This window comes from Myotis myotis, unplaced genomic scaffold (assembly GCF_014108235.1).
Source record: "Myotis myotis isolate mMyoMyo1 unplaced genomic scaffold, mMyoMyo1.p scaffold_m19_p_15, whole genome shotgun sequence".
Taxonomy (NCBI): domain Eukaryota; kingdom Metazoa; phylum Chordata; class Mammalia; order Chiroptera; family Vespertilionidae; genus Myotis; species Myotis myotis.
In genome coordinates this window covers 16,832,340-16,858,772 of record NW_023416319.1, presented here as the reverse complement: position 1 = coordinate 16,858,772, position 26,433 = coordinate 16,832,340, and the positions used below count along the sequence as shown (strand labels likewise).

At 39.8% G+C, this 26,433-nt stretch overlaps 1 protein-coding gene across 5 annotated transcripts in view; it reads right to left on the bottom strand.

Moving 5' to 3' along the window:
- Positions 1-26,292, bottom strand: part of OGA (O-GlcNAcase) — a 28,679-nt gene extending 2,387 nt beyond the window's left edge. Inside the window, exons 1-15 of one of the 5 annotated variants that reach the window (XM_036336215.1) lie at positions 25,672-26,288; positions 21,357-21,408; positions 20,845-20,942; positions 18,689-18,819; positions 18,183-18,354; positions 16,442-16,540; positions 14,506-14,790; positions 11,802-11,960; positions 10,729-11,342; positions 10,184-10,358; positions 6,947-7,032; positions 5,891-5,995; positions 5,119-5,204; positions 4,646-4,838; positions 600-759 (exon numbers count right to left, since the gene is read on the bottom strand). In XM_036336215.1, the coding sequence (XP_036192108.1) occupies positions 600-759; positions 4,646-4,838; positions 5,119-5,204; positions 5,891-5,995; positions 6,947-7,032; positions 10,184-10,358; positions 10,729-11,342; positions 11,802-11,960; positions 14,506-14,790; positions 16,442-16,540; positions 18,183-18,354; positions 18,689-18,819; positions 20,845-20,942; positions 21,357-21,408; positions 25,672-25,870 (2,614 nt within the window). In that variant the 5' untranslated portion in view covers positions 25,871-26,288. Of the gene's footprint in view, positions 1-599; positions 760-4,645; positions 4,839-5,118; positions 5,205-5,890; positions 5,996-6,946; positions 7,033-10,183; positions 10,359-10,728; positions 11,343-11,801; positions 11,961-14,505; positions 14,791-16,441; positions 16,541-18,182; positions 18,355-18,688; positions 18,820-20,844; positions 20,943-21,356; positions 21,409-25,671 lie in introns of those variants that run through there. The other 4 variants (XM_036336216.1, XM_036336219.1, XM_036336218.1 and 1 more) reach the window with 4 other exon arrangements.
- Positions 26,293-26,433: the final 141 nt, after the last annotated feature.

Sequence of the window (26,433 nt, the reverse complement as noted above, 5' to 3'; positions counted from 1 at the left end):
AACTAACTTGAATGTGGTTATTTTGAAATATATTCCAAATCATCAAATTGTACAATAAGTATATACAATTCTTAACTGTCAAATATATCTCAATTAAAAAAATTCAACTGTAAGTGAAACTCTTCTCCAGAAGGAAAACCTTTTGGGAAAGAGGTTGTAACAGACCTGAAAGCAAAGGATACCTCTGCTTAATGTTTTAATATTAAGTTCCAAGCACACCACTAAGGATTCCGTAGAGTTGTTTAAATTATCCCACAAAAGGACAACACTGATTCAAATGATACAAATATGCAACAGGTGCATTCTCATGTATCAACAACCCTCTAATGAGGGCTCAAAAGCTGCCCACTTTTGTATTGCCCAAAGATTACAGTTAGTCATTTACTTGAGGCTCAAAATAAGCATTCATTGTGTAAAAGAGAAGCATTTTTCAATGATTAATACTCATGCAATTCTTGCACAACTAATAATTCAGAAGCCAAATCATAAATGGTGGTGAAGGGAATGTACATTCACTATAATTCACTTCTTTTTAACCTAAAATATAGTCCTGTCCCCACATAACCCAAACACCAGCAACTCCACAAATATGTACTCACCATTAGCCTTCAGTGAAGATAGGAGGCAAGCCATCATGCTTTTGGCTACACTTGGGTCAGTTACTTTTTTGTGAATATCCACCTTTATCAGAGAAGGGAAGTTGGCAAGGAAAGTTTCTGGCAACACTTCCTGCTCTTCATGGAAACTCAACATTATTTTCTAAAAATGAGAATTTTCTAAAAATTAGAATCTCTTTTGACTTTCAGTAACCACTCATTCTATACTTATATCCCAACTACAGAACTCAGTAACAGGAAAAAAAAAAATAATATTCAATAACTCCTCCAGTCATATAATTATCACATGGAGAATTAAGTAACTTTTGGTTCTAGCTAAAGCATTTTCACTTTTTAAAACTTTGTCTAAATATAGTATATGCTGGATTGGATCTTGGGACAGAACATCGACTTTAGTGGGAAAACTGGTGAGTAGTGAAATTTATAGTAATGTACCAAAGTTGGTACACTTGGACAAATGTAGAAATTGGGTGAGGGATATAAAGGAACTCCGTAGCCCTGCCAGCATTGGCTGAATGGTTGAGCATGGACCTATGAACCAGGAGATCACCGTTCGATTCCGGGTCAGGGCACATACCCAGGTTGCAGGCTCAGTCTTCCGGTAGGGGGTGTGCAAAAGGCAATCCATGATTCTCTCTCATCACTCATGTGTCTCTCTCTCTCTCTCCCACTGATATCAATAAAAATATCTTTTTAAAATAAATAAAGGAACTCTATTATCTCTAACTTCTTTAAATTTAAAATGATTCAAAATCAATTTTTTTTTGGTTATTCCTCACCTGAGGATATTTTTCCCATTGATTTTTAGAGTGTGGAAGGGAGGGGTAGAGACAGAGAGAACATCTATGTGAGAGAGACATCAATTGATTGCTTGCTTCCCACACGTGCCCAACATGGACTTGACCAGAATTGAATCTACACCCCTTCAGTCCATGGGCCGATGCTCTAACCACTGACCAAAACCAGCTAGGGCCAAAATAAAATTTTAAAAATTTGTCAGGCTTGCATAAAAAATATGAATGTGCTTAACACTGCTGAACTGTACACTTAAAAATGGTTAGGATGGTAACTTTTATGTAATGTATATTTTATCGCTTTTTGAAAATAGGTATTTTTTTTTTATTGATTTCAGAGAGGAAGGGAGGACAGAGAGAAACATCAATGATCAGAGAGAACCATTGATCTGCTGCCTCCTGAATGCCCCCCACTGGGGAACGAGCCTGCAACTCGGGCATGTGCCCTGACCAGGAATTGAATCTGGGACCCTTTAGTCTGCAGGCCACCACTCTATCCACTGAGCCAAACCAGCTAAGGCTACATTTTACCACTTTTTAAAGAAAGTTTGTTAATAGACACATTTTATATGGTCATTCTTTTTATGTTCCTATGCTGAAAGCAATAATTGTCAGATATGGAGCAGCAACACATCAACAGCTCAGTCACCAGCATGCTCCAGTCAGTGTCCATGCAATCCTTAGTGAGGCCACTCCCAACCAGCCTCTTATTACAAAGCCATCTGGCTAGGGGCAGAAGGTAAAAAATAATAAAAAAAAACCTACAGAGAGAATGTGAATGCACTGGTGTAGGGAGAGTTTCAGAAAAGAAGAGGAGCAAACTAAGAGTCCAATATACACCTGAAAGTATTTATTGAACATAAAAAATTATCCTTAAGAAGGAACTAATTTTTAAAATGCATGTGCTGCCCAAGCTGGTTTGGATAGAGCATTGGCTTGCTGACCAAAGGGCCCCAGGTTCGATTCCGGTTGGGGGCACGTAGCTTGGTTGCAGGCTCCTCCCCAGCCAGGGCCCTGGTCAGGGCGCGTGCAGGAGGCAACCAGTCGATGTGTTTCTCTCACATCGATGTTTCTCTCTCTTTCCTTCTCTCTTCCACTCTTCCTAAAAGATCAGTGGAAAAATATCCTCAAGTGGTATTACAAACAAACAATAAAAATGCATGTGCTGGCCCTGGCCAGATAGCTAAGTTGGTTAGAGCGTCATTCCGATATGCCAAGGTTGCAAGTTTGATCCCTGGTCAGGGCACATACACCAAACAATCTCTATATATAAAACCCTAATATGCAAATAGACTAAACAACAGAACAACTGGTCACTATGACATACGCTGACCACGGAGGGGCGTGTGTGGAACATAGCAGGCGTCGGCCGCAGCAGGATGCTGGAGCAGGTGAGGGGGGGCACCAGACCAAGGTGGGGCACTAGTCGCTGTTATGGGAACGAGCCTCTACTGGTTACTGAAAATTCTTTGCTCCCGCGCACCGCAGTCCTGCCCAGCACTCGCTCGGCACTGTCAGCAGGTGTGAGTGGCAGCTGCCAGCCCCAATTGCCTCTCAGGACTTCTCCACCTCCCCCTGCTCCTGAGGGGCAATCGGGGCCAGCAGCCGCCTCTCACATCCGCTGCTGGTGATGGCCCCACTCGCACCCGCTGCTGGCACTGGAGCCACCGCTCACACCTGCTGCTAGTGCTCGGCACCGTCAGTGAGTGCGAGCAGTGCCTGCTGGCCACAATCGTCCCTGAGGGCTTCTCCACCTCCCCTGCTCCTGAGGGGCAATTGGGGCAGCAGCTGCCGCTTGTACCTGCTGACGGTGCCAGCCCCACTCACACCCACTGCTGGCGTCGGCCCGGATAGCTCCTCACTGTCAGCAGGTGTGAGTGGGGCCAGCGCCGTCAGCACGTGGCAGCAGCGGTGGGAGTGGAGCTGCTGGCAGACAGGGGACGGTGGTGGAGGGGGCTGTGGCAGGAGGGGCCGCGCAGGAACATGGAGGATGAGCCGAGACCTGCCCCTGTGCCCACTGCAGCCTCGCAGCCCACAGTTCCTTTCAAGGTGCACAAATTCGTGCACTGGGCCCCTAGTGAATGCATAAATAAATGGGAAAAAAAAGTCTCTCTTTCTCTCTCTCTCTCTCTCTCTCTCTCTCTCTCTCCCTCTCTCTCCCTAAAATCTTTTTTTACAGAGTGATGTGTGAATAAAGCTAGTTGTGGGTAGATATATAAGTAAAATAGTGGGGGTTTTTTTTAAATGTATATGCAATATATAAACCAAAATAATCATTAATTAACCAATGTGGGGCACATTTTTTTAGAGGAAATATTCACTTTGGTTGGAACAGACATAACAAGTGCTCCTATCAGAAAGCAGACTTTCAGAAGCTCATCCCTACTGTTGTTTAATTACGAGAAAGCATTACTGAGAAAGCCAACTTAGCCTCCTGACAACCAAGCCAATGTTGTCCTACACTTGTCCTGAGTACCCAGAGAAGAGACCATAACATCCTTAAGTCTGGTGCTTCAAAACAGGGAGAGAAAAAAAGGAAGGTTGTCTATACTGTATTTTTACCCAAGAAAGTATTATAACTATGCTTCCAAATTAAAAACAGTCCTAACAATGAAGGAACAGAAGAAAATAGCATGCTAAGAATAAGCCCTAAGCCCTAGCTGGTTTGGCTCAGCAGATAAGAGCATCGGCCTGCAGACTAAAGGGTCCCAGGTTCGGTTCGGTCAAGGGCACATGCAGGATTGTGGGCTTGATCCCCGGTAGGGGGCGTGCAGGAGGCAGCCAATCAATGATTCTCTCTCATCATTGATGTTTCTATCTTTCTCCCCTCTCCCTTCCTCTCTGAAATTAAAAAAATAAAAAAATAAGCCCTAAGATTCTTTTCTATAAGAAATTCAGGAAGCACTGAGATTTTAAGATGGATCTACTTTTTAAAAAAAATTATCTGCTTACTTTTTAATAAGTACTTATTCAGTAAAAATTACTATAGTGGCCGAAACCGGTTTGGCTCAGTGGATAGAGTGTCAGCCTGCGGACTGAGGGGTCCCAGGTTCTATTCTGGTCAGGGGCATGTACCTGGGTTGCGGGCACATCCCCAATGGGAGATGTGCAGGAGGCAGCTGATCAATGTTTCTAACTCTCTCTCTCTCTCCCTTCCTCTCTGTAAAAAAAAATCAATAAAATATATTTAAAAAAAAAAAATTACTATAGTGAAATTCTAAACCTGTGCATTACCTCCGCCTCAGAGAGTTCTTTGTCACCATTTGGTTTGGTATACTTCTCCTGCATGAAGGGAATCCAGGAAATTTTACATTTTTTAATGAAGGGGGTCACATCTACAGTGCCCAGGGCATAACCACATATGCCATCTTCATCTTCTAGGACAAAGCAATAATCCAGGCTGAGGGAAAGCAGCCCTCCTACTAACCTGCTCAGAAGAAAAAAAGCCAGAATGAGTTTGTAAGTTACTAACACAAAATATAGACTTCAGTAATGTTAAGGCCCAAAGTATTTGAATGACAGTCTATGGAAACTATACTTGGTATATGAAAAAAACTGGAAATACACACATCTTAATATTCAAATTTTATTAAACGTGGGATTTCTAAAAAACTGTATTTCCAGTCATCACCTCCCCTCAACCTTTATCAGGCTTTGAAAAATGTCTACTTCCCAAATCCAACCAATCCAAATACTTCATCACATACTTGTCTCCAATAAGGTCAGGCTGACTTTGAAAAGGTAAACCCACTCCATCGTCATACATTTCTCTGCAAATCTTGTACACGGAAGCCTGAAAATATAATCCAGTTAACTAACACATCAAGAAAATTGGCAACATCATTTAACAATGTGATTCGTAAGTCAGACTAGACTTCTAGGACAGGAGGTAACAAAATGCCTGGCCTGTCATAATTATCAACCTTTGCTGTTTTAAATAAAGATTTGCTCATTGAATCATAGTTGTAAAATCAGTAGAAAGTAGCATAGTTATAGTGAACACTGAAAAGTGCTTTGTAGGGAGTGTATATAGGCAGTAAGTAGTGCATTCAAAATCCAGCAAACTATAAACTGTCTCTGTTTTCTGGGATATGTTATTGTCTTTAAACAGGCTTTCTTTTCTTTGTCGCTAGCCTGTAGGCATTTCCCAACTGAAAATTATAGAATACTAATACATTGGAGAAAATCATCCAAGGACAACATATCATTTAGACACTCTGACTGTTTAGTAATTTCAACTCTGAATACATTTCATCTAATTTAAGGGAGGAATTAAAGAACTTAGCACAAGATAATAAGAGTCTGAACTCCTTAGGTTCTTCCTTAAATATACCCCCTCGCCCATGATCACTGTTTAGTTAACTCTACCTAAAGTTCATGTTTTAAGACAGAACTAATTCTTTTAACCATGAGTTCAAAGGAAAAATAGTAATGTGCACCATAACCATACACCAGGTTGGTAGGTAGACAGACAATTACCTCATCTTTAGGAAAATATGGTCTGATAGTATAAACTTTGGAGGTAGGAGTCAGTGGGGGTGGTTGAAAAAAGAGATCATTTGCCCCATCAATTGGCAGCAAACGCTGTGGGAGGAAAAAGAAGATGGATTAGTGTTGGGAAGATATTCATTTCTTTACATGAGTGAACACTGCAGACTACCAACTTAATATTAACTGGCTACTGCAGGCAGACCTAAAGACGAGGGGTGTACTATGCTTTACTAAAATAAACACTTCTTTACTGGGGGAGGGAAGTGCTTCTGAATAGAAATTACCCAAACTAAATTATAGTTTTAGTGGCTTATTAACAGGGATTTAAATTTATAGTAAAAAAAAAAAAAATCCATTCCAATTATGACAAATTTCTTAAAAAAAAACAACAATCTCATATAGACCATCTTTCTACTAAAAGATGGCAGAACAGAATGTCAGAAGGAGAGGTTTGGTCTGAAGAGGGTTATCTGTCCAGGAGACGCTTAATCCCCAAAGCAATGCGCTTCAGTTTGCTGTGCGCAGCAGAGCACCTGTTGGGGGGAGAAAAGTAGAGCACCTGAAAAGTCCATGAACAAATTCTAATAGCAAAAATGCTTCATATTTTGTTCACATTTTCATTAACAGACTGTTCTTTCAAGTGTAAGTTTTATTTATAAAATAATTGTGAAAGTATCCATAAGCCCTTTCACCATCATTTGGGTATTCATCCTTTTTGCTCATGGAGTTTCCACTGGCAGACAAGCATGCGCGCATTGTGCATTGCGGGCGCAGATTAAAATGCTGTGCGACCTGCAAAGAAACAATGTGAAGTATACCTAGAGCCGCTGCGCTTCGCAGGCGCGGGGGGAATTGGCAGCATCTCCTTCAGAAATTACTGTGAAAGAGGAGGAAAATTTGATTTAAAATCCAGCTATGTAACTAAATTGAATTTGGGACTAGAAAGCCTTCGGCAGACCAATCCTTCCAGCCATCTGATGCGCAACATAAGGTTTCTCATAAAACAAAGAAAATGTCAATTCAGTTGTGAATTCATATTGATACCTGGAACTCTCCTGCTAGACCGCCTCTAAAGGCCCAGGGTTCTTGGTCTCCAATTAAGAACTGTGCTGAAGAATGACTACGACACCCTGTTGAGATCAGATCCAAGCGGAGAATGTTACGAGAAAGGGGATTTCCTGGGGTCTCAAATGTCCAACAAACAAACACTTTGTGGAAATAGCTCTCTAACAACAATAATCCAGGGTTTCAGGACAAGGCTGTGATAATTTTTTTTAATTCATAATGGAATTTCAATACTGATGTTCCTTCCTCTGATTAATAATCAATGTTAAGAGTTCTACCCTTTAATTGTTGGAAGGAAAGCAAGTCTCAAATTTGTCTGGGTCAAGTTTATATATTGTCTAGAAATGGCTATAAAAATCAAGTCAGCTGTTTGCTCTGTAGTAAAATTACAGTAACTATAAAGTGAAATGAATGAGACAGATAATGAGACATTTTATTATCACAGCCCATGAAGGAATTAAACCTGTCTGAAGTCACATTTTGAGGAAGGGTACAGGAAAGGGAAAAAGGGGAGAAAAAGGGTTAATCTTGTCAGAAGACTAAGTTCAGCAGAATAAATAAAGGAAAGTGTTCATAAGTTGGCCACAATGAGAACAATACATTTTTTCTAAAAAAGGACAATCCAAATTCAAACTGGCTAGTAATAATACCAGCCTGACAGAAACTGAGAACTAAGAAGAGCCAACTGATGCTCCTAATTTGTCCAGAGCTAAGACATACTTTTCTTAAAAGTATGACATCTGGCTCCTCTGATTGGCCATTATAATCTTTGCAGTGCACTGAACAGATGCTTGAAGTAGCAAGGCTTTGAGGTCCAGAAGTCAGCATTAAGGTTTACCACTTCATCACCTTCATATTCACATGCAATAAAGGCAGCTAACAATAGAGATAATTAAAGGCAAATATGTGGAGGCCAAATCAGAATCACCTGCCTAGTCTTCTGACAAGATAAGCAGCGCAACACAGGTCTTTTCCATTTGAAGACAGCATTCTACCTCCTGTTCAAGTTAACAGTCTCATCATCAGTACAAGGTATATAGTGTGCTAGTCAGACAGTCCCAAAGCAAACCAATTTTTTTTGTTGACAATTCAGGCCCATTAAGAGATTATATACAGGTTTGTCATTTTGTAGGGGTAGGGGTATTTTTTTTAAAAAAACATATAATGTAATATTTGTAAAATAAATATGAATAGGGTCAAAATTTAGGCTATGAAGAGAACGTGCCCCATTCCACAGCTCAGTGTAAATTTACACTGCAGGAAAAAACTGTACCTCTCAAACTTTAAGATCAGCCAATTTCCCCTACCCCCCACTTTGAGACTACAATGTAACTAGCACTTCCAACTATTACAATAAAAAGCTGCATGTACGAAGAGCTGTGTAAATGAAAATATGGTTAATGCCTCAGTCGCTGCGCAAACGTGACTTCAGTTCATATCTACTGCCCTTAAATCTACCTGAGCTACCTCACAGATAGAACCTTTCAATTTAAACTAATTAATCATGACGCGCTGTGAACATCTGCCGCTGTCCATCCAATAGTAGTAGACACTTGTGCTGAGGATTCTCCCATCTGTACACAATGGGGAAGAAGATAATAGAGGTCGTTAGTAATCAAAAGTACTGCACAGCCACATTCTTTAAAGGACTGAATGCCAGCTGGATTGGAGAGAGGAGGAAAACAAAGGGCTCTAATTGGTAACTCCCTGAAATTACTACAGAACCATGAAAATACTCTCTTTGTCGTGAGCTTTCTGTAAGCTTTTCGAAGATAATCATTTAAAACTAAGATGCTCTGCTTGTACAGCAGCTATCTATATAACTTGAGAAAGCTGCACCATAATTGCACAAAACAGAGGTAAAGCCTGAGTCGAAACAACACAATATCTATATAATCAAGAATTTAATTTTTAATAATTCTTGAATTAAAAGCTGAATATCAAATACTTTAAGATATACTTTCTCAAGCTCAATAATCCAGATTTCAGAGTAGAAATTTAATATTTAAAACCCTACCAGAGTTAATTATAACCCTCTGGCCAGAATCCTGGAAGGCAATTAATGCCATCCAACAACCAACACAGAGGTTTTTCCTGAGCCTAAGAGCAGACATCTATCACAGAAAAGAGGTATCTCTTGGAGCCTTTTAACAAAAGGTAAAAATTCTCTCTTCTACCTGTTGTGCTATATGTAGAGAAACCCAAAGTTCTATATTTTCAAATTAACAATCAGAGACTACTCTTAGCTGCTAATTGTATCACAAGGAAACTTATTTTTTAATATTTAAGAATCCCAAGTATACAGGTAGAAAGTGAGAAATCTCATTGCTACTACTCCTTAATCTAAGCTCACAGTATTTCACACATCTACTTCATAACCAAGACCATGTAACCCATCATAGTATTTGTGACTACTATGAAAACTATGACATATCAGTTAGCCTTGCTGCCTGCTGTGTGCTGTATTGTAAGTTCATTACATATTCCTCACAGCTGGAATGATAACCTGGAAATGAAATGAGGTCTCTGGAGAAACTTGGCCATGCTGGTGCTTTTTACCAAGTTTAACATTAAAAAAAAAAATTACTGTTTTCAAAGGAGACATACAGAAGTCCATTTAATGAACAGAGTTCTTAGGGGACTATAATTCCCATCCCCTGTTAAAACCAATTACTTGGTAGAGAAATAAAGAAAAAGCCATGTGACGTCATACTAAGTAGCACCAGAATAGCCCACCACGAAAGCTCGCATGCGCACAGGGCTGGGAGGATGGCTTCCTCTTGCCAGGCCCCTTAGGTCATTTCAGCAATTGTTCTGTTAAAGGGCATTAATGTTATCAAGACACAGCAAGCAGCAGAGAGCTTCCAGAGTCACAATTCATAGTGTCTCGTCTCCAAATCAGACAAAAGTGGAATAAAGGGTTCCATCCAGGAAGCATTCAGTCGGAGTAAGTTAAAGTCAGTACTTTCTAACACATTTTCAAGATATTTATGCTGAATTAGCCCAAGGGAGAAAAATCAATGTACTCGATGTATTTACTGAGACTTGTACCTCAAGTCTGCAACAAAGGCTACATGTTTGAAAAAATTCTAGGCAAAGAATTTAAAGATTTGGAAATTTGCAAATTCCCTAAATGTTTTTCTCCTGTGGGATAATCTGTCTTTTTTTCTTTAAGGGACAATATATCTGAGAAGAGATTATTCCTGGTGCACCTACCTAACCACTGTACAAAAGACTTCACCATAGACATTATACTCTTGATATCCCAAACATAGGAGTACATGTCATAAAGGATTGTCCTGTTGGCACAATTGGAAAGCCGAGTGAACATTCCCATCACCAGTCCACACATTTCTTCAAACTTGGCTGCTCGTGACCGCCATTCTTCAATCTGTTGAGAATCAATAAAAAGACTCAAAAATTTGCAAGCTTAATAAAATAATCTAAAACAGTTCTAAATTAAGCTGTTTGCTATCAGGTGCCTGCTTAAACTTAGACAAACAATAAAAGTGTGTATTGACTCAAACTAACAGATATTCCTAAAATAATCAATTTTGACTTTCCTTCATTCCTAACTATAACGTCAAACTATGGAACTCTATGTACCAGATTTGGTAGAGTACACATCCACTTTACAGAACATATTTTAGGATCTGGTCAATTTTCTGCCAGTTACCAGTGTACTCGTTTTAATACCACCTCCGTGTCATCAACATGGGGACCCATCCAAGCTAGAGAAGCAGGTAAATAAGTATACTCACTTTTTCAGAGTCTTTTCCTTTACAGTTGACACTGACAACACTGCTATTTGCTCGAAGCCACTGGAACTCACGTAACATCTGTGCTCCTTTGGGTCCATGCTCATAAGGTAGGTAGAATAGATCAGCAAGTAACTGCAAATCCTCCAGAGTCACTGGTTCTACAGTGTACAAAGGCTTTTCATTTGGAGCTGGCACAAACTGCTCCTTGTTTATCTGTTCATCAGTTTGCATAGGGGCAATATCACTGATGCAGTCTTCCTGCATAGACATCTCTGGGGATTTTGATTCAGCTATGCTCTCTTTATCAGTGTCCATTGGTTTCAATTCCTCTGCCATTTTAGCTTCTACAATTTCAGTTAATATTTGATTGTCATTCTTGTGTTCTGTTTCTTCTTGTTTTTCCACTACCATGTCCATGGGTTCCTCATCTGACTGTTTCTTTTCTTCTTCCTTGGTCAGAACTGTAGGTTCACCACTCAAGGCTGCTCCCTGACTCATAATGGGCTCCTGATAAACTGTTGTAACTACAGTTGTGGCATTTAAAGAGGGCGCCGTAACTAGGGGAGTCCCATCAACTACACTTGCTTTAGCTCCACTATGTGCAACTTGTCTACCTACAAAAAAAAATTGCCACAAAAATAACCAGAATTAGAAACAGAACAAATTAGATCTAGAGACATTTTCTTATCATATCTGAAACTGGAACCTCAGTTTGAGCTTCCAAATAATATAAGCCCTGAGAAAAGTACCATTTCTCTAAAATCACCAGGGAAATGGAGAAAGAAGAAACAGATTATAAACATTCCTAAACATGCCAACACCTATTATCCTCCCGTTTGAAGATCTGCATTTAAAAACAGTTAAGTATTTCAAAATAAATATTTTTAAAACAAATTAGCATTCCATCAAGATAACAGCTATTTACAACCAAAAGATTTCAAAAACTTTACTTTTCTCTAGATCCCTAATCATTTTGCTTGGTGGGCCTATGGCAAGGCACAGCACAAATGTTCTTTACTTTTTGACTCAACCATGTGATCCAACCCCATTACAAAAAATGGCCCAAAACTCACTGCTGTACTGATGAGGTACTCCAAAATCCTGCAACCATTCTGTTAAAGCTAACTTTAGAGCCATCTGTGGACTATAAAGTACATCAGTTTCAATATCTTCATCACTGCCTTCATTTTCTAACTTTATTTGGATTGATACAGTACTGTCTTCACTGTCAGCTGCAAAACAAAACAAAACACACAAACAGTTCTGATTATAAAAGCCTCCTGACAAGGGGGACAAATGCAAAACACTAATTGTTACAGTACAATCAGAGAAGCAAAGAACCAAAACAACAAACCTTAAACATAAAAGTGCAAGACCCTTCACTGAACTTCACCTAGAATAGTCATATAAATGTATTGCTAAATGTAAAATCCCAATTGAAATAAAAAAAACACAATAATTTTAGCCGAAACTGGTTTGGCTCAGTGGATAGAGCGTCAGCCTGCAGACTGAAAGGTCCCAGGTTCGACTCCGGTCAAGGGCATGTACCTGGGTTGCGGGCACATCCCCAGTGGGAGATGTGCAGGAGGCAGCTGATCGATGTTTCTCTCTCATCGATGTTTCTAACTTTCTCTCTCTCCCCCTTCCTCTCTGTGAAAAATCAATAAAACATATTAAAAACAAACAAAAAAATCCCAATAATTTTAGAATTACTGGAAAAGTCATTCATAAATGCCCAACGAGTACCAATTACTGGAAATGCAAGGTTAAAGGCACTACGCTTTTCATAAAGAAAGCATTCCCTACTCTTCAGGGGCTTATAACTTAATGGGTAAATAATTATGAAAAAATAACGGGCAAACTAATTAAGTGCATTGGGGGAAAGAGTAAAAGTGATTAGAGAGTCCACATATGAGCACAAATAATAAGCAAATAAGAAAGCTCTGAACGAGGAGAGTGGTGGAGAAAATTAAGTATGAACTCTGGGTTGGTATTCAAAACCCTCTATTCTTAGCTATCCTCATTTCCCTTACATGGCCCAGTTTTGGCTAATGTCTACTACTTCTCAACATGCTTCATGCCCTGCCTTACAAGAGATAGGAGCTAAGTGCCATGAATACAGAGGAATGGAGAGTATATCCCTAATTTTGTAAGGCTTGGGGGGGGGGGGGAGAGAAGGAGGGTAACAATGACTGAGCTATAAAGTGAGGCATTAATTCAATAAACAGAACTGGAAGTAGGGGTACAGAACTATATACCAAATATATGGTGTTGGAAGATGATTTGACTGTGGGTGGTGGGAACTTAATGCAATATACAGATCATGTATCATAGAAATGTGCTCTTGAAATCTTTATGATCTTATTAACCATTGTCACCCCAATAAAAAAAACAACACACACAACTATATAACTACCTATCACCAAGCATCACAATGTGACATTTCCATATCCCCAAATGAGCCAAAATTCAAATAACTTTGAATATTCAGAGTCCAGTGTTTCCACCTACACACCACCAACCCTTCAATGCCCAGCAAACTCTACTCATACTTGGAACTAGTTTAAGTATCCCCTCCTCTATTAAACTGTTTCTTACCACCAAATTTGCTTATCAAAAATAATCACTCTCTCCCTCTGTGTTCCTGCAGCACTCTGTAGGTAATTATTTCAGCACTTACCATATTATAAGTACAGTTGCCAATATACTTTATACAACACCAGACTATGTTTTTCAAAATTAGGGAATACTTTATTTTTTGTACCCTTAGTGCTGGGAAGATACACTTTGCCACACAATAGGTATGTAAATGTTAAGGACCCTCCAAGTAACAAAAAATAAGATGATCCACTGCCTGTCAGATGTTACTTGTGACACAGACATGTCCCATATCTTTAAGGACAAGAATGAAGACATGTCCAGATTTCAGTTTCTGTCCTTGGTGGGGAACATAGCCATGGAATAGCATCCTTTTGGGAGAAGCCAGTAATCCCAGCTCAACCTGAGGCCTCCTGAGACCCTGAGAAACAATAAGAGTCTCCACTCCCCAGAAAAAAAAATGTTAATGAGTAAATAACTATCAGCATTCTCTTACTTGGAAATCAATTAGAAATTTTTCATAAATAAAAAATCAGTAAGCCAACATTTAAAAAATGAGAATATGTTCATTAAGCTGAATCTAAAGTAACTCAGCCCTAGACGGTTTGGCTCAGTGGATAGAGCGTTGGCCTGAGAACTGAAGGGTCCTAGGTTCAATCCCGATCAAGGGCACATGCCTGGGTTGCGGGCTCCATCCCCAGTGAGGGGCATGCAGGCGGCAGCTGATCATGATTCTCTCTCATCATTGATGTTTCTCTCTCTCCCCTCACTTCCTCTCTGAAATCAATAAAAATATATTTAAAAAATAAAAAAATAAAGTAACTCAGATAAGAATATCTAGTCATCTAAAATATCCCATTAATGAAGTCACCTAAAAACATAAACTAAATCAGAATTCTAAGGAGAGCATAACACTAAAAGACTAGTCAGTCTAGTAGTCAAAGGTTAAGTGACATTTTAAAAACAAAAACCTGAGGCCAAGAGATTGTTATTAGGTAACATGTCCAAAGCCACTCAGCCCTTCTTCTACCATATATGTACACATCTCATTCACAGGACTAAATAACACACCTTTAAAAAAACCTCTTAAACTATGACAACAAATGAACACTTACTTGCCAATGCCTCTAGTTAACCCCAGCTCTTCTCCAAAGGTCAAGGGTTAAGTAGTATACTTACTCATCACTACATCTTTTCTCACTCCGTTCATGTTTGATTTGTACCAGGTGGCAAGGGTATGGATAGCAACATAGTTGGCTTCAAATTCGCAATTTGGATTAGTCAGGACTCCTTTTAACCGTGGGATGAGTTCTGTGGATCTTCCTTTGTATGGGCCCAGAAACAGTCTCTTCTGATCGTAATCATTAGCATGAATGTTATCCCAGATTACAGGAGCTCTCTTAATAATCTTAGAAACCTCTTCGATGGACTCTACTGGAATTTCTTTAGAAACAACTTTGGGACCTAGAAATAATGACGTTTTATTAAAAAACCCTCACACATGGTTCTTCAAAACACACCGCATACAACATTTTACTGTTTTTTCTTTGTTATATGTATACTTTCTAACAATTTTTCTCTTTATTCTTTTTAACTGATTTGAGAAAGAGAAAGAGACATCAATTTGTTCTTTCACTTATTTATGCATTCATTGATTGCGTCTTGTATATGCCCTGACCAGAGATCGAACCTGCAACACTCTAGCCCAGGGTGGGCAAACTTTTTGACCGAGGGCCACAATGGGTTCTTAAACTGGACCGGAGGGCCGGAACAAAAGCATGGATGGAGTGTTTGTGTGAACTAATATAAATTCAAAGTAAACATCATTACATAAAAGGGTATGGTCTTTTTTTTTTTAGTTTTATTCATTTCAAACGGGTCGGATCCGGCCCGCGGGCCGTAGTTTACCCACGGCTGCTCTAGCCAATTTATCTACCAAGCCAGGGCTAACAATTTTTCTTTTTAAAACAACACAGCAGCCCTAGCTGGTTTGGCTCAGTGTATAGAGCATCAGCCTGTGGACTGAAGGGTTCCAGGTTCGATTCCGGCCAAGGGCACATGCCTGGGTTACGGGCTCGATCCCCGGTGGAGGGCATGCAGGCGGCAGCCGATCAATGATTCTCTCTCATCATTGGTGTTTCTATCTCTCTCTCTCCTTCTCCCTTCCTCTCTGAAATCAATAAAGAAATATACTTAAAATAAAAATAAATAAATAACACAGTAGCATGTCTTTTTACTTAGTTTTATTCACCTTCCCACCCCAATATTTCTTCTGATTTCTAGAAATAGAATTAGTCAAAAGGTATGAATATTTAAGGTTTGGGCAAGCTTCCTCAAACTGTATGCTAATAAGAAACAGTTTTTTTATGTAAGCAATTTCTTTTTCCAATATAATATAGTATATACTTAATTAGACCCCAATTAATCTAAACTCTAGGACAGTGATGGCGAACCTTTTGAGCTCAGCGTGTCAACATTTTGAAAAACCCTAACTTAACTCTGGTGCCGTGTCACATATAGAAATTTTTTGATATTTGCAACCATAGTAAAACAAAGACGTATATTTTTGTTATTTATTTTATATATTTAAATGCCATTTGACAAAGAAAAATCAACCAAAATAATGAGTTCGCGTGTCATAGGTTCGCCATCACTGCTCTAGGAGGATTTCTGACCTTAATTCTTAGAATGAAAGCTAATATAGCTTGCTGATTACCAGCTATCAATCTAGCATGACAGCTTTCATTTTATATAACAAAACAGTCTCCTAAGGCTGGGATCAATACCCTTTAGTCCAGTTCCCATACATCTATTATTTATTAGTAAATGATATTTAGGTTCACTGGAAATCCTCAAAGATGTTTCTTTTACTAAGTGAAGAGTCAATACTTTAATTTTAATAATAAAATTTTCTGGTTAAGGCTCAGTTTTTTTAAGAAGTATCCAATTGGGGGCGGGGAGAGTGAAGGCTGGAAGAGAACAATGGGGGTGTGGGGAACAGATGTAATACTTTCAACAATAAAGAATTTTTAAAAATTATCCAATTAACCAGAACAACCAACTTCTCTAGGTCCTAGTTAATGCAAGTATCACTGCATAAATCTTAAAGACTTACCTGTCCAAAGCACCTCAATTCCAGGTAGAAGCTTTTCACCCACAGTCCTTAAATAAGGAGACTGAGACACATTTGGATAACAGAAAGTGCCACAATATTCTGAATGTAAGGGGGAACATAAGTAAAATAGTTAGGAGTGAAATGGTCATGAGTTTTTAAATGGGAAAAATATGTCTACTAATTCTAAAGTCTTCTCATCGAAATGATAAAAGGCCTCCATTGTCATGCTCCAAAGGAAGTAAATGCAAATGGGAAGTTCATTTAAGAATCAATTCATTTTTTAAAAAAGTCAATTCATAAAACCTAATATTCTTCCTCCAATATTAGAGTACAGATCAATCCTATGATCACGAAAGTTAATTGCAGAAATAATTTAAGACTTTAGCATTTTCTACATAATTCTGACTTGTCTCCATTTTCTGAGTTACAATCAGAGGCCAAATAGACTGAATTGATAATATTGTAACAAAGATTGCAACATTATGTTCATGGCTATTAGTACTCAACTGCAACTAAATTATAATTTAGAGTGAATTAAGTTAATTCCCAGTATAATCTTATTGAACATTATTTGAGTACTCATGTAGTATCAGACCACCAAGATAAGGTTACTGGTTCATAATACCCCAGAGAGAGAGACACACAAAATTAAATAAATTGTCTAAAATTTCTTAGAACTTATTTATCTCTTCCTGAATAAGAAGTTAATCCTTGGGAAAATTTCTTAGAAGTTGAATTTTGAGAGGCAATTAAAAGAGACTAAAACATTTTCAATGGAAGCAACCAGGAAAGGAAGGAGGGGAGGAAAAGGGGGAAAAATTATTAAGCTTTCTATGCTGACTTCTGAAAGTAAGAGCCTAATTGGGAATGGGAGGAATGATAAAGGACAGAGATATATGGGCAAAAAAAGGAAGCAGCAGGAAGAAATGAGAAATTACTAAATTAAAAGCTATGTAAATGTGTTTTTTTCTAATTTTCATTCTGATAATACTAGAAATCCTGAAAATGTAGTGTCCATATACAGTAGCTCCCCCTTATCTGCTGGGGGACATGTTCCAAGCCCCCAGTGGATGCCTAAAACCTCAGATGGTACTGAACCCTATATATACTATGTTTTTTCCTATACATACAAACCTATGATAAAGTTAAATTTATAAATTAGGCAAGTAAGAGATTAACAACTAATAATAAAATAGAACAATTATAACAATATATTGCACTAAGTGTGAATGTGGTCTCTCACAATATCTTATTGTACTGTGCACACCTTTTCACTAAAAGGAAGCACTTTACAGTATCTCTTTGGCATATCTGAACTGCCAGCATCAATACTCTTGTGCTTTGGGGCCATTATTAAATAAAATAAGGATTACCTGACCACAGGAACTGCAATGCCTCAACAGTCAATCTGACAACCAAACAGCTAAATGACTAGTAAGTGGGTAACATATTTTCCAACCATGGTTGACCCTGGGTAACTAAAACTGCAGAAACTGAAAACATGGATAAGGGGGACTACTGTACTTCCAGTACTAAAAATACATAAAATCTTTTGCCTACTCAGTTATCATTTATTAGGTCCTAAATTTTCTCCAGTTTAAGACCCTGAGAAGTATCTTCTAGAAAAAGAATTTCTATCTTTATACACCCAAGGGAGGGGGTACAGCACAATGAAGCCCAAACATGGTCCTTTGAACATTATGTATTTCAAGACTAAATATAAAGCTATTATATACAATACCTGTGGGACAGAAGAGAAAAGTTTCTGGCTCTCCTAGATACTGATAAATTTCATTTGTGATGGAGACCTGAGCGTGAGCGAAAGAACTGAATACCTCTTTATCTGCTGCACACATATTATGGTCAATATCATCAAAAAGCAAGGCAAATGACCTGCACCCAAACTGAGAAACCTAGGGAAAGAAAAAAACAAGAGGCCTTACCAGCTCATCTTAGAGTAAAAAATACAGAGTTCCAAAAATTAAAGTATATACCTAATAGTTATATTTAAAAGTCACTTGTAAGCATTCTTTTAAGAAAGTTCTTATGCAAAATGAAGTCTGAGAAGCACTGATACCTCCAATAAACTTTAGAAAATACCCTTCTATCAAAAGCATTAAAATAAAAAATCTGTACAGAAACAAAAAGTATGAACTTGGTTTCCTTTTAACATCATAAAAGCAACACAGAAAACTTAGTTTCAGGTACTGATTCAGGAAAAAAGAATGAAAAAGTTAAGGAAGTTACCTGGTCAAGTTTGCGTTTCAACGTAGAAACTTCCTTGGGATTAGAAAAGGTAATATCCAATCCAGGTGAGATAGCATAGATGAACTCTATCTCATATTCCCGTGCAGCCGAGATGAGAGTCATAAGTTGTTCTAAAGAACAGAGTCCATGTTTTTAGAAAGCAGCACAGAAAATTAAAGAACCTCACCTTTTGATTGAAGAGGTCACTTTCTCCAATTTACAATGAGTTAAGAAAGGAAATCCCTTAATTTCACAAAATTGTTATGTTCAATGTGACAATAAAAAGAAAAATGTGCCCTAGCTGGTTTGGCTCAGTGGATAGAGCGTCGGCCTGGGGACTTAAGGGTCCCAGGTTCGATTCCGGTCAAGGGTATGTACCTTGGTTGCAGGCACATCCCCAGTAGGGGGTGTGCAGGAGGCAGCTGATTGATGTTTCTCTCTCATAGATGTTTCTAACTCTCTATCCCTCTCCCTTCCTCTCTGTAAAAAAATCAATAAAATATATTTAAAAAAAAAAAAAGAAAAATGTTTTCTTAAAATATAGGGTTAAGTGATGGCCGTAACAATCCTGCCCCCTCATCTTTGTAACTATAGGAAAAATATTCATTACAGATTTTAAGTTTTTAAAAAATGCTACAGTTTTCCTATATAAACTGAAACACTATTGCACAACACAGAATATATCTTTAAATAAGTTTCAGTGGTATCTCAAAATACATATTGATTATGGATCACATTAAAGTTCATTACCAGCATCTCCAGAAAACAATTAAGTTGAAGACACTTATATAAAGTAAATGGGATTAAGTTTTAATTGCTTCTTCATAATTTAAGAAAACTTTCTGTCTTTAGTGCCTTGGCTGGGCTCTATAACCAAACATCTTGCTTGTTACATATGTATATCATTTAATTCCAGGTATGAAAATGTTTCCCCATTCACTCAAGTCGCCCTATAAAAGCACCGTTTGTCACCCTAGCCGGTTTGGCTCAGTGGGTAGAGCATCAGCCTGCAGACTGAAGGGTCCCGGGTTAGATTCCGGCCAAGAGCACATGCCCGGGTTGTGGGCTCAATCCCCAGTGTGGGGCATGCAGGAGGCAGCCAATCAATGATTCTATCTCATCATTGATGTTTCTATCTCTCTCCCCCTCTCCCTTCCTCTCTGAAATCAATAAAAATATATTTTTAAAAAAAAAAGAACAGCCCTAACCGGTTTGGCTCAGAGGATAGAGCATCGGCCTGCGGACTCAACGGTCCCAGGTTCGATTCCGGTCAAGGGCATGTACCTTGGTTGCGGGTACATCCCGAGTGGAGAGTATACAGGAGGCAGCTGTTTGATGTTTCTCTTTCATTGATGTTTCTAACTCTCTATTCTTCTCCCTTCCTCTCTATAAAAATCAATAAAATATATTAAATTAAAAAAAGAACAAAGCCATTCTCTTTTTTTTAAAAAAAAAAAAAGGCACCATTTGTCTAATTTACAAGGAGGTTTTGTGATATACTACTTTATGAATTTTATATAACTAACTCAACATAAAAACACATGTAAGGACAGTTTGAGATTGCTTTTCACTTCAGTACAGGCCTGGACTCTGGTGAGGTCTTTATTTTAAATAAAGACAGGACCAGTAATAGTAATCAAGTAGTCAAGACCAAAACATGCTTAAGCCTAAAGCAGAAGGATCAATAATACTGATTCTATCTTTATTTAAAATTTTGGTATTTTGTTAATGGATTTTTTTTTTGCATTAACTTTGGTTTTAAAAAATTTCATAAAATATTATTTATCCCGATTTTTTTTTTTTTTAATCCCATAACATTTGTGTCCAAGATGGGTGCCTCACTTGCCTGGCTCCAGGCCTACCCCTACTTCAGCACCCTTTCATCCAGCAGCCCACTATTTAGACCACTGGCAGAAGTTAAAATGTACAATTTATGACCACAGAACAGATGGAGTCAGACTCGCATACCCATGAATAACACCATGGCTATGCACAGTTAGCACTAGTCTTTTAATCTGCACTAACTCATGTAGTTACCAAATAGAACTACCTACAAAGTGAAAAAATACTTAATAAAATTCTTGTACCACTATATTAAAAATATAGCTGTTTTCTTCACATACTCTAAATTTATGGATTAAAAAGAAAAAGATTACCAGCTTCTTCCACTGAATACATCTCTCGCCAAAACATCCTATGTTTGTAGTCATCTTTTGGGGCATATAGGTATGTATTTAATTCCCATTTCTGGAGCCTTAAGGAGAAAGAAAATGGCATTACGTATAAACAGGCACATGCATAGGCTAGGCTGTAAATCTCATTTTTCCCCCTTTTCTTGAAGCATCTCTTAAAAAGCTAATAATATTCTGGGCAGTAGCTTTTAACCTTTTTGTAATCCAGTAGAATTGTAAAAAATATTACAACAAATGTCAGCATATTAAACAGTCTTAACTAAAAACACAACTACTCTGAATGAGGAAGCTGAAGCCCAAAATATATTTAGCTTCCCCAGGGAAGTTTGAAAACCAATGGCCTAGGTTTAGAAGAGGTAAAAGACCAAGTTCTACAACTGAGAAATCATCAAATTGCATCTAGCTTCTTGTTAGTATTTCTTCAAACAAAAGGAAATGTTAATGATCTAAGACTCCATCATAAAATAAAAATTTACCTTCTAAAGAGTTCTTTTCTCTGTTCCATAACCCAAGGTCTTCCATAAAATCCTGGATTCAAAGTAAGAATGAAATTATTTTCAAGTTTCAAAATGCGTTAAACTGTTTGAGAAAAAGCAGGTTACAAAACAAACAATACAATCCCATTTTGTAAAAAAATGTGTACAATTATACCAAAATCTGAAGGGTATTTAGTAAGTAAAACATTAAGGTGTCTTTGGGTGGTGATATTATAGAGGAATTTTTATTCCCTTTTTGTTGGGATAAATTTTCTGATTTTTCTACCATGAACACATCTATAATAATAAAAGTGTGATATGCTAGTTAGACCAGACATCCTTCCGGATAACCTTCCAGATAAAGCCGGGGCTGCTAAGGAAGCGCGGGTCCCAGGTGCAGGAGGGAAGCAGGTGCTGGCAGCGGAGGAAAGGAAGGCCTACTCTTGCACAAATTTCGTGCATCGGGCCTCTAGTTATTTATAAAGTCATTTAAAAACAGCAAAAGAGCTCTAGCTGGTTTGGCTCAGTAGATAGAGCATCAGCCTGTGGACTGAAGGGTTCTGAGTTCAATTCCAGTCAAGGGCACATGCTCCGGTTGCTGGCTTGATCCCCAGTGGGGGACATGCAGGAGGCAGCCAATCAATGTTTCTCTCTCATCATTGATGTTTCTATCTCCCTCTCCCTGCCTTTATGACAGCAGTTCTCAACCTGTGGGTCTCGACCCCTTTGGGGGTCGAACGACCCTTTCACAGGGGTCGCCTAAGACCATCGGAAAACACATATATAATTACATATTGTTTTTGTGATTAATCACTATGCTTTAATTATGTTCAATTTGTAACAATGAAAATACATCCTGCATATCAGATATTTACATTACGATTCATAACAGTAGCAAAATTACAGTTATGAAGTAGCAGCGAAAATAATTTTATGGTTAGGTGTCACCACAACATGAGAAACTGTATTAAAGGGTCGCGGCATTAGTAAGGTTGAGAACCACTGCTTTATGAGATCAATAAAAATATATTCAAAAACAAACAAACAGCAAAACAGCCCTGGCTGGTGTAGCTCAGTTGGTGGGCGTCATCCTGGACACCAAAAGGTTGCCAGTTGGATTCCCCATCAGGGCACATGCCTGGGTTGTGAGCTTGATCCCTGATAGGGGGGCGTGCAGAAGGCACTGATATTGATGTTTCCCTCTCACATTTTCACATTGATATTTCTCCCTCTCCCCTCCTCTCTCTCTAAAAATCAATTTAAAAATCTTTTTTAAAAACAAAACAAGACATAAAAACAGCTAAACACTATCTTTTTACTTGCAGAAAAAAACCAAACATAATTAAATCTAACTTTTAAAAAAATTATCTCAATCTTACAATGGGGGAAAGAGAAGCAAAGTAACCCAAAATTGCTATTAACAACAATTACTACTTAGGAGGGGAGTTAAACTGCTTTTAAAGGAGGGAGGGGAGATAATAAGTAAGGTGGGGGGGGGGGGGGAATCAAGAACAGAATTAAAAAACAATCTGACTGACCTAATTTTATCATCAAAATTTTCAAAGTTCCTGATATAAAAGGAACCCAAAAAAACCACCTTAAACTATATTCACAACAAATTCAGCAATGGAACTGGCCCAAACAGGAAGCTCTCAAGCAATCTCAATTCCAGAGAAAAGGTTTGAACAACTGATTATTCAAGAATATTCCTTGCTCCAGAGTGTCCCAGGTAGGGAGCAAAGCACTAGTAATGCACATTGCAGTAATCAAATTTGCAGACTGATGACTTTAGTGGTATAAGCACCAAACTGGTATTGGAGCTCAATGTTGTGCTTATCACACTTTACAAATCTGCCTAACCTTTATTTTCCACCTCTCTCAGTCTATACATCTGTAAGAAATTAGGACGACCTCTCAGAAGTACCATGAAGAAGGTTAAAATTGCATTTTGAATACAAAATGGTCTACACACACAGTCTACCTACCTACGAGACTAACTTAAAACCGAAATTTTTGAAATTAAACTCCAATATCTAGACAAGATGGTTACTCTGCACCACAAAGTTGACAATGACAGACCCCCCCCCAAAAAAAATTCATTACATACAATGTATCAAACTAGCATTTTCAATCTTGACAATTCAGTGTTACCCTCTTACAGGTGATCACCCTCTTAAGGCGATCTTGCTTAAAACAGTAGGTAAATTTTATACAAATCTTTATAGCTTTCCTAGAACACGTAACATTATCATTTTTCTCTTAAAGATTATGCATTAAAATCACTTTAAAGCTGCCTCAGTATAGAAAAGAATCATTGTCAGAAACCCTAACTTTGCTCTTGGGATGTCAGGTTGGTTTTGGTTAATTGGCACCAGAAAGCGGAAGCAGTGCTATTTATTATACAGAAGTTAAAACCAACAAAGGAAACAAAAAAAGGAATTCTGATAACACCTACAGTATTTCTATCCCCGTTCATTTTAGGGAGAGTGCCAACTTACAGGTACAAAAAAACAACTATCAGGTGCTTCGTAGCCACCAAGAAAATATAGGAGGGGATGGGACACAGGTGGGACAACACATAAGAGACAAAACTCTATTCTCTAAGAAGAGTTCACTTTCAATACCATTCTGAAGAACAAACCCACTTATTCAAACTACAACAAGCGTTTATGTAATTACTGAAGGCAAGTTTCCTTAGACTCGCTCTGGTCTAAGATTTCTGCATCCTCCAGCACTCCTTTAACGCCAAATACAAAAGTAGTTTTCCATTCTGTCTTCCCCCAAACGCTGCAAGTTAACTTGAAACTGTTTCCCTCCTTACTGCAAATCAGTCTGTTCCCCCTACAATTTACCTAAAACACAATAACTATCACCCATCTTTCAAATGAACACACTATGCCAGCAAATTGCAACTGGTGTGGGACAAGAATTTTTAAAACATGACAACAGCCAACACAATAGCTATCCGGTATGAATTAATCAAAACTATCCCTATTTTTGTTTTTGTCAGATTGGCCAAAAAAATGTATTTTTTAGTGTACTGCAGATTTTCAGTCATTAGTTTGTATGTGCCATGAGATGAAAAAGGCTGAAAATCGCTGCTGTATACCGATCACACTGATACTAAGGGCAACAAGTCCTTCCTTTTCCATGCCTTTTTATAGACTACTTTTTATGCACTTTTACTCCTATACATACCATTATATACAGGATAGAATAAAGCCGACAGCTAGGAAACCCTGGGTCGGCCAAAATACTTCAGTAAACTCAAATACATTTGTATATGCTGTACTCGAGGAAACAGTAACAATGTAACTGATGGATGCTTCCACACAGCACGTACAGCCGAGTATGTGTCCATTATATTAATAAATTGTGATACAATGTGTTCTGTCATTTCCCCCAACTACCAAAAAAAGTCCATCGTTGCCTTCTGCGGTTCTCAACCTGTGGGTCGCGACCCCTTTGGGGGGGGTCCAACGACCCTTTCACAGGGGTCGCCTAAGACCATCGGAAAACACATATATAATTACATGTTGTTTTTGTGATTAATCACTATGCTTTAATTATGTTCAATTTGTAACAATGAAATTTGGGGTCACCACAACATGAGGAACTGCATTAAAGGGTCGCGGCATTAGGAAGGTTGAGAACCACTGCTTTAAATGGAAGTGGGAAGGGAGGCTTCGAGAAGGGCATTTTAACACCACGTCTGCAGTCACTAAGTTAAAATTCTGAATCTCGGATATTAAAATGAACGCTTCTTCCCTCGGGGGCAAAGCACAATGGTTGGCAAGGGGCAACTTCCTAGGCTGCACAAGAACCTTCGAAGGGTGGGGGGTGGGGGTGGGGATGTCCGGCCAGCAAAGAAGAATTCCAAGCTAAAAGGAAAGAGTGACACCATGGGCCTACTGTGCTTCCTCCACCGCAGGAGGACCGCAGGCAGACGGGTGCGGGTTATTTTCTCCCAAGAGCAACTAACATCCCAAGGAACAAGCACGGATGAAGCACAACTCGGAGCCCAGCACCAGGCTCCCCGCCGACGCCTCCGCCGGAGAACGCCTGGCTCCCAGCCCGCGGCGGGTGGGGTCGGGCTTCCTTGCCGGAGGGGAATTCGACGCCATTGAAGAACCAGAGGGGAGACTGGCCCACCTTCCCGCCTCTCGCCTGGGTTAGCAGGGTCCAATCCCAAAACCAAGGTGCTGAGCCCCCCGGCACCGCCGCCCCCCTCCCCCACGAGAACAGAATCTGTGAGTCCCGGGGCGAGGCGGGGGGCGGGGGGACGCTCCCGCCCGGCCCGCGCCAGAACGCTCACCTTCCACCACGCCGCACAGGAACTTGCGGGCCCCGCCTGCCGCCCCGGACACCGCAGCTCCCCCGGCGCCGGCCGGGCTGTCTTCTCCAGGGGCCGGAGCTGCCGGGGGCTCCAACGATGACCCCGCGGAGCTGGCAGGATTGGCGTTGAGCTCGTTCTCCCGCTCCTCCAGCGCCGCCTGGCTCTCCTTCTGCACCATCTTCCTGCCCGCGACCGCCGCCACCACTACGGGTCCTCCTCGGCCTCCGAGTGCTGGGCCCCCGGCCCAGAGCCCTGGACAGAGCCTCGGCTCCCACTGCTCGCCGCGCCGGCTCCGGCCCTTCCCCCTCCGCCCTTCCCCCTCCCACGCCGCAGGGACCCGAATGCCCGGATGAGAAGGGCGGCGGCACCGGAGCGAGCCCTTTGTCAGCTGCAGCCTCAGCCTCAGCTGCGGAGCGGGAGGCCTCCGCCGAGAGCGAAGCTGCACCTCTCGTTCCCTGGAGGCGGCTGGCAAAAGCTGCTTTCCTCCTTCTCTGTTAACCTCGGCTGCCGGCCCTACAAGCTTACTTCTTCCGCTGTATCCCCCCCGAAACCCCGAGATCTCTGCTGCCGCTGCCTCTACCACCAGCTTCCTGTTTATCCGCACTGCGCCTGCGCCGGAGACCGGCTCAGACCAGTCGCCTCAGCCCGGCTCCCCCTCCTAGTGTCGGGCCAGCCTATTGCGCTTCATCCGGCAGGGAGACGGGGAGCCGAGGAGGCGCGCAGGGCGGGAGGGAATGAAAG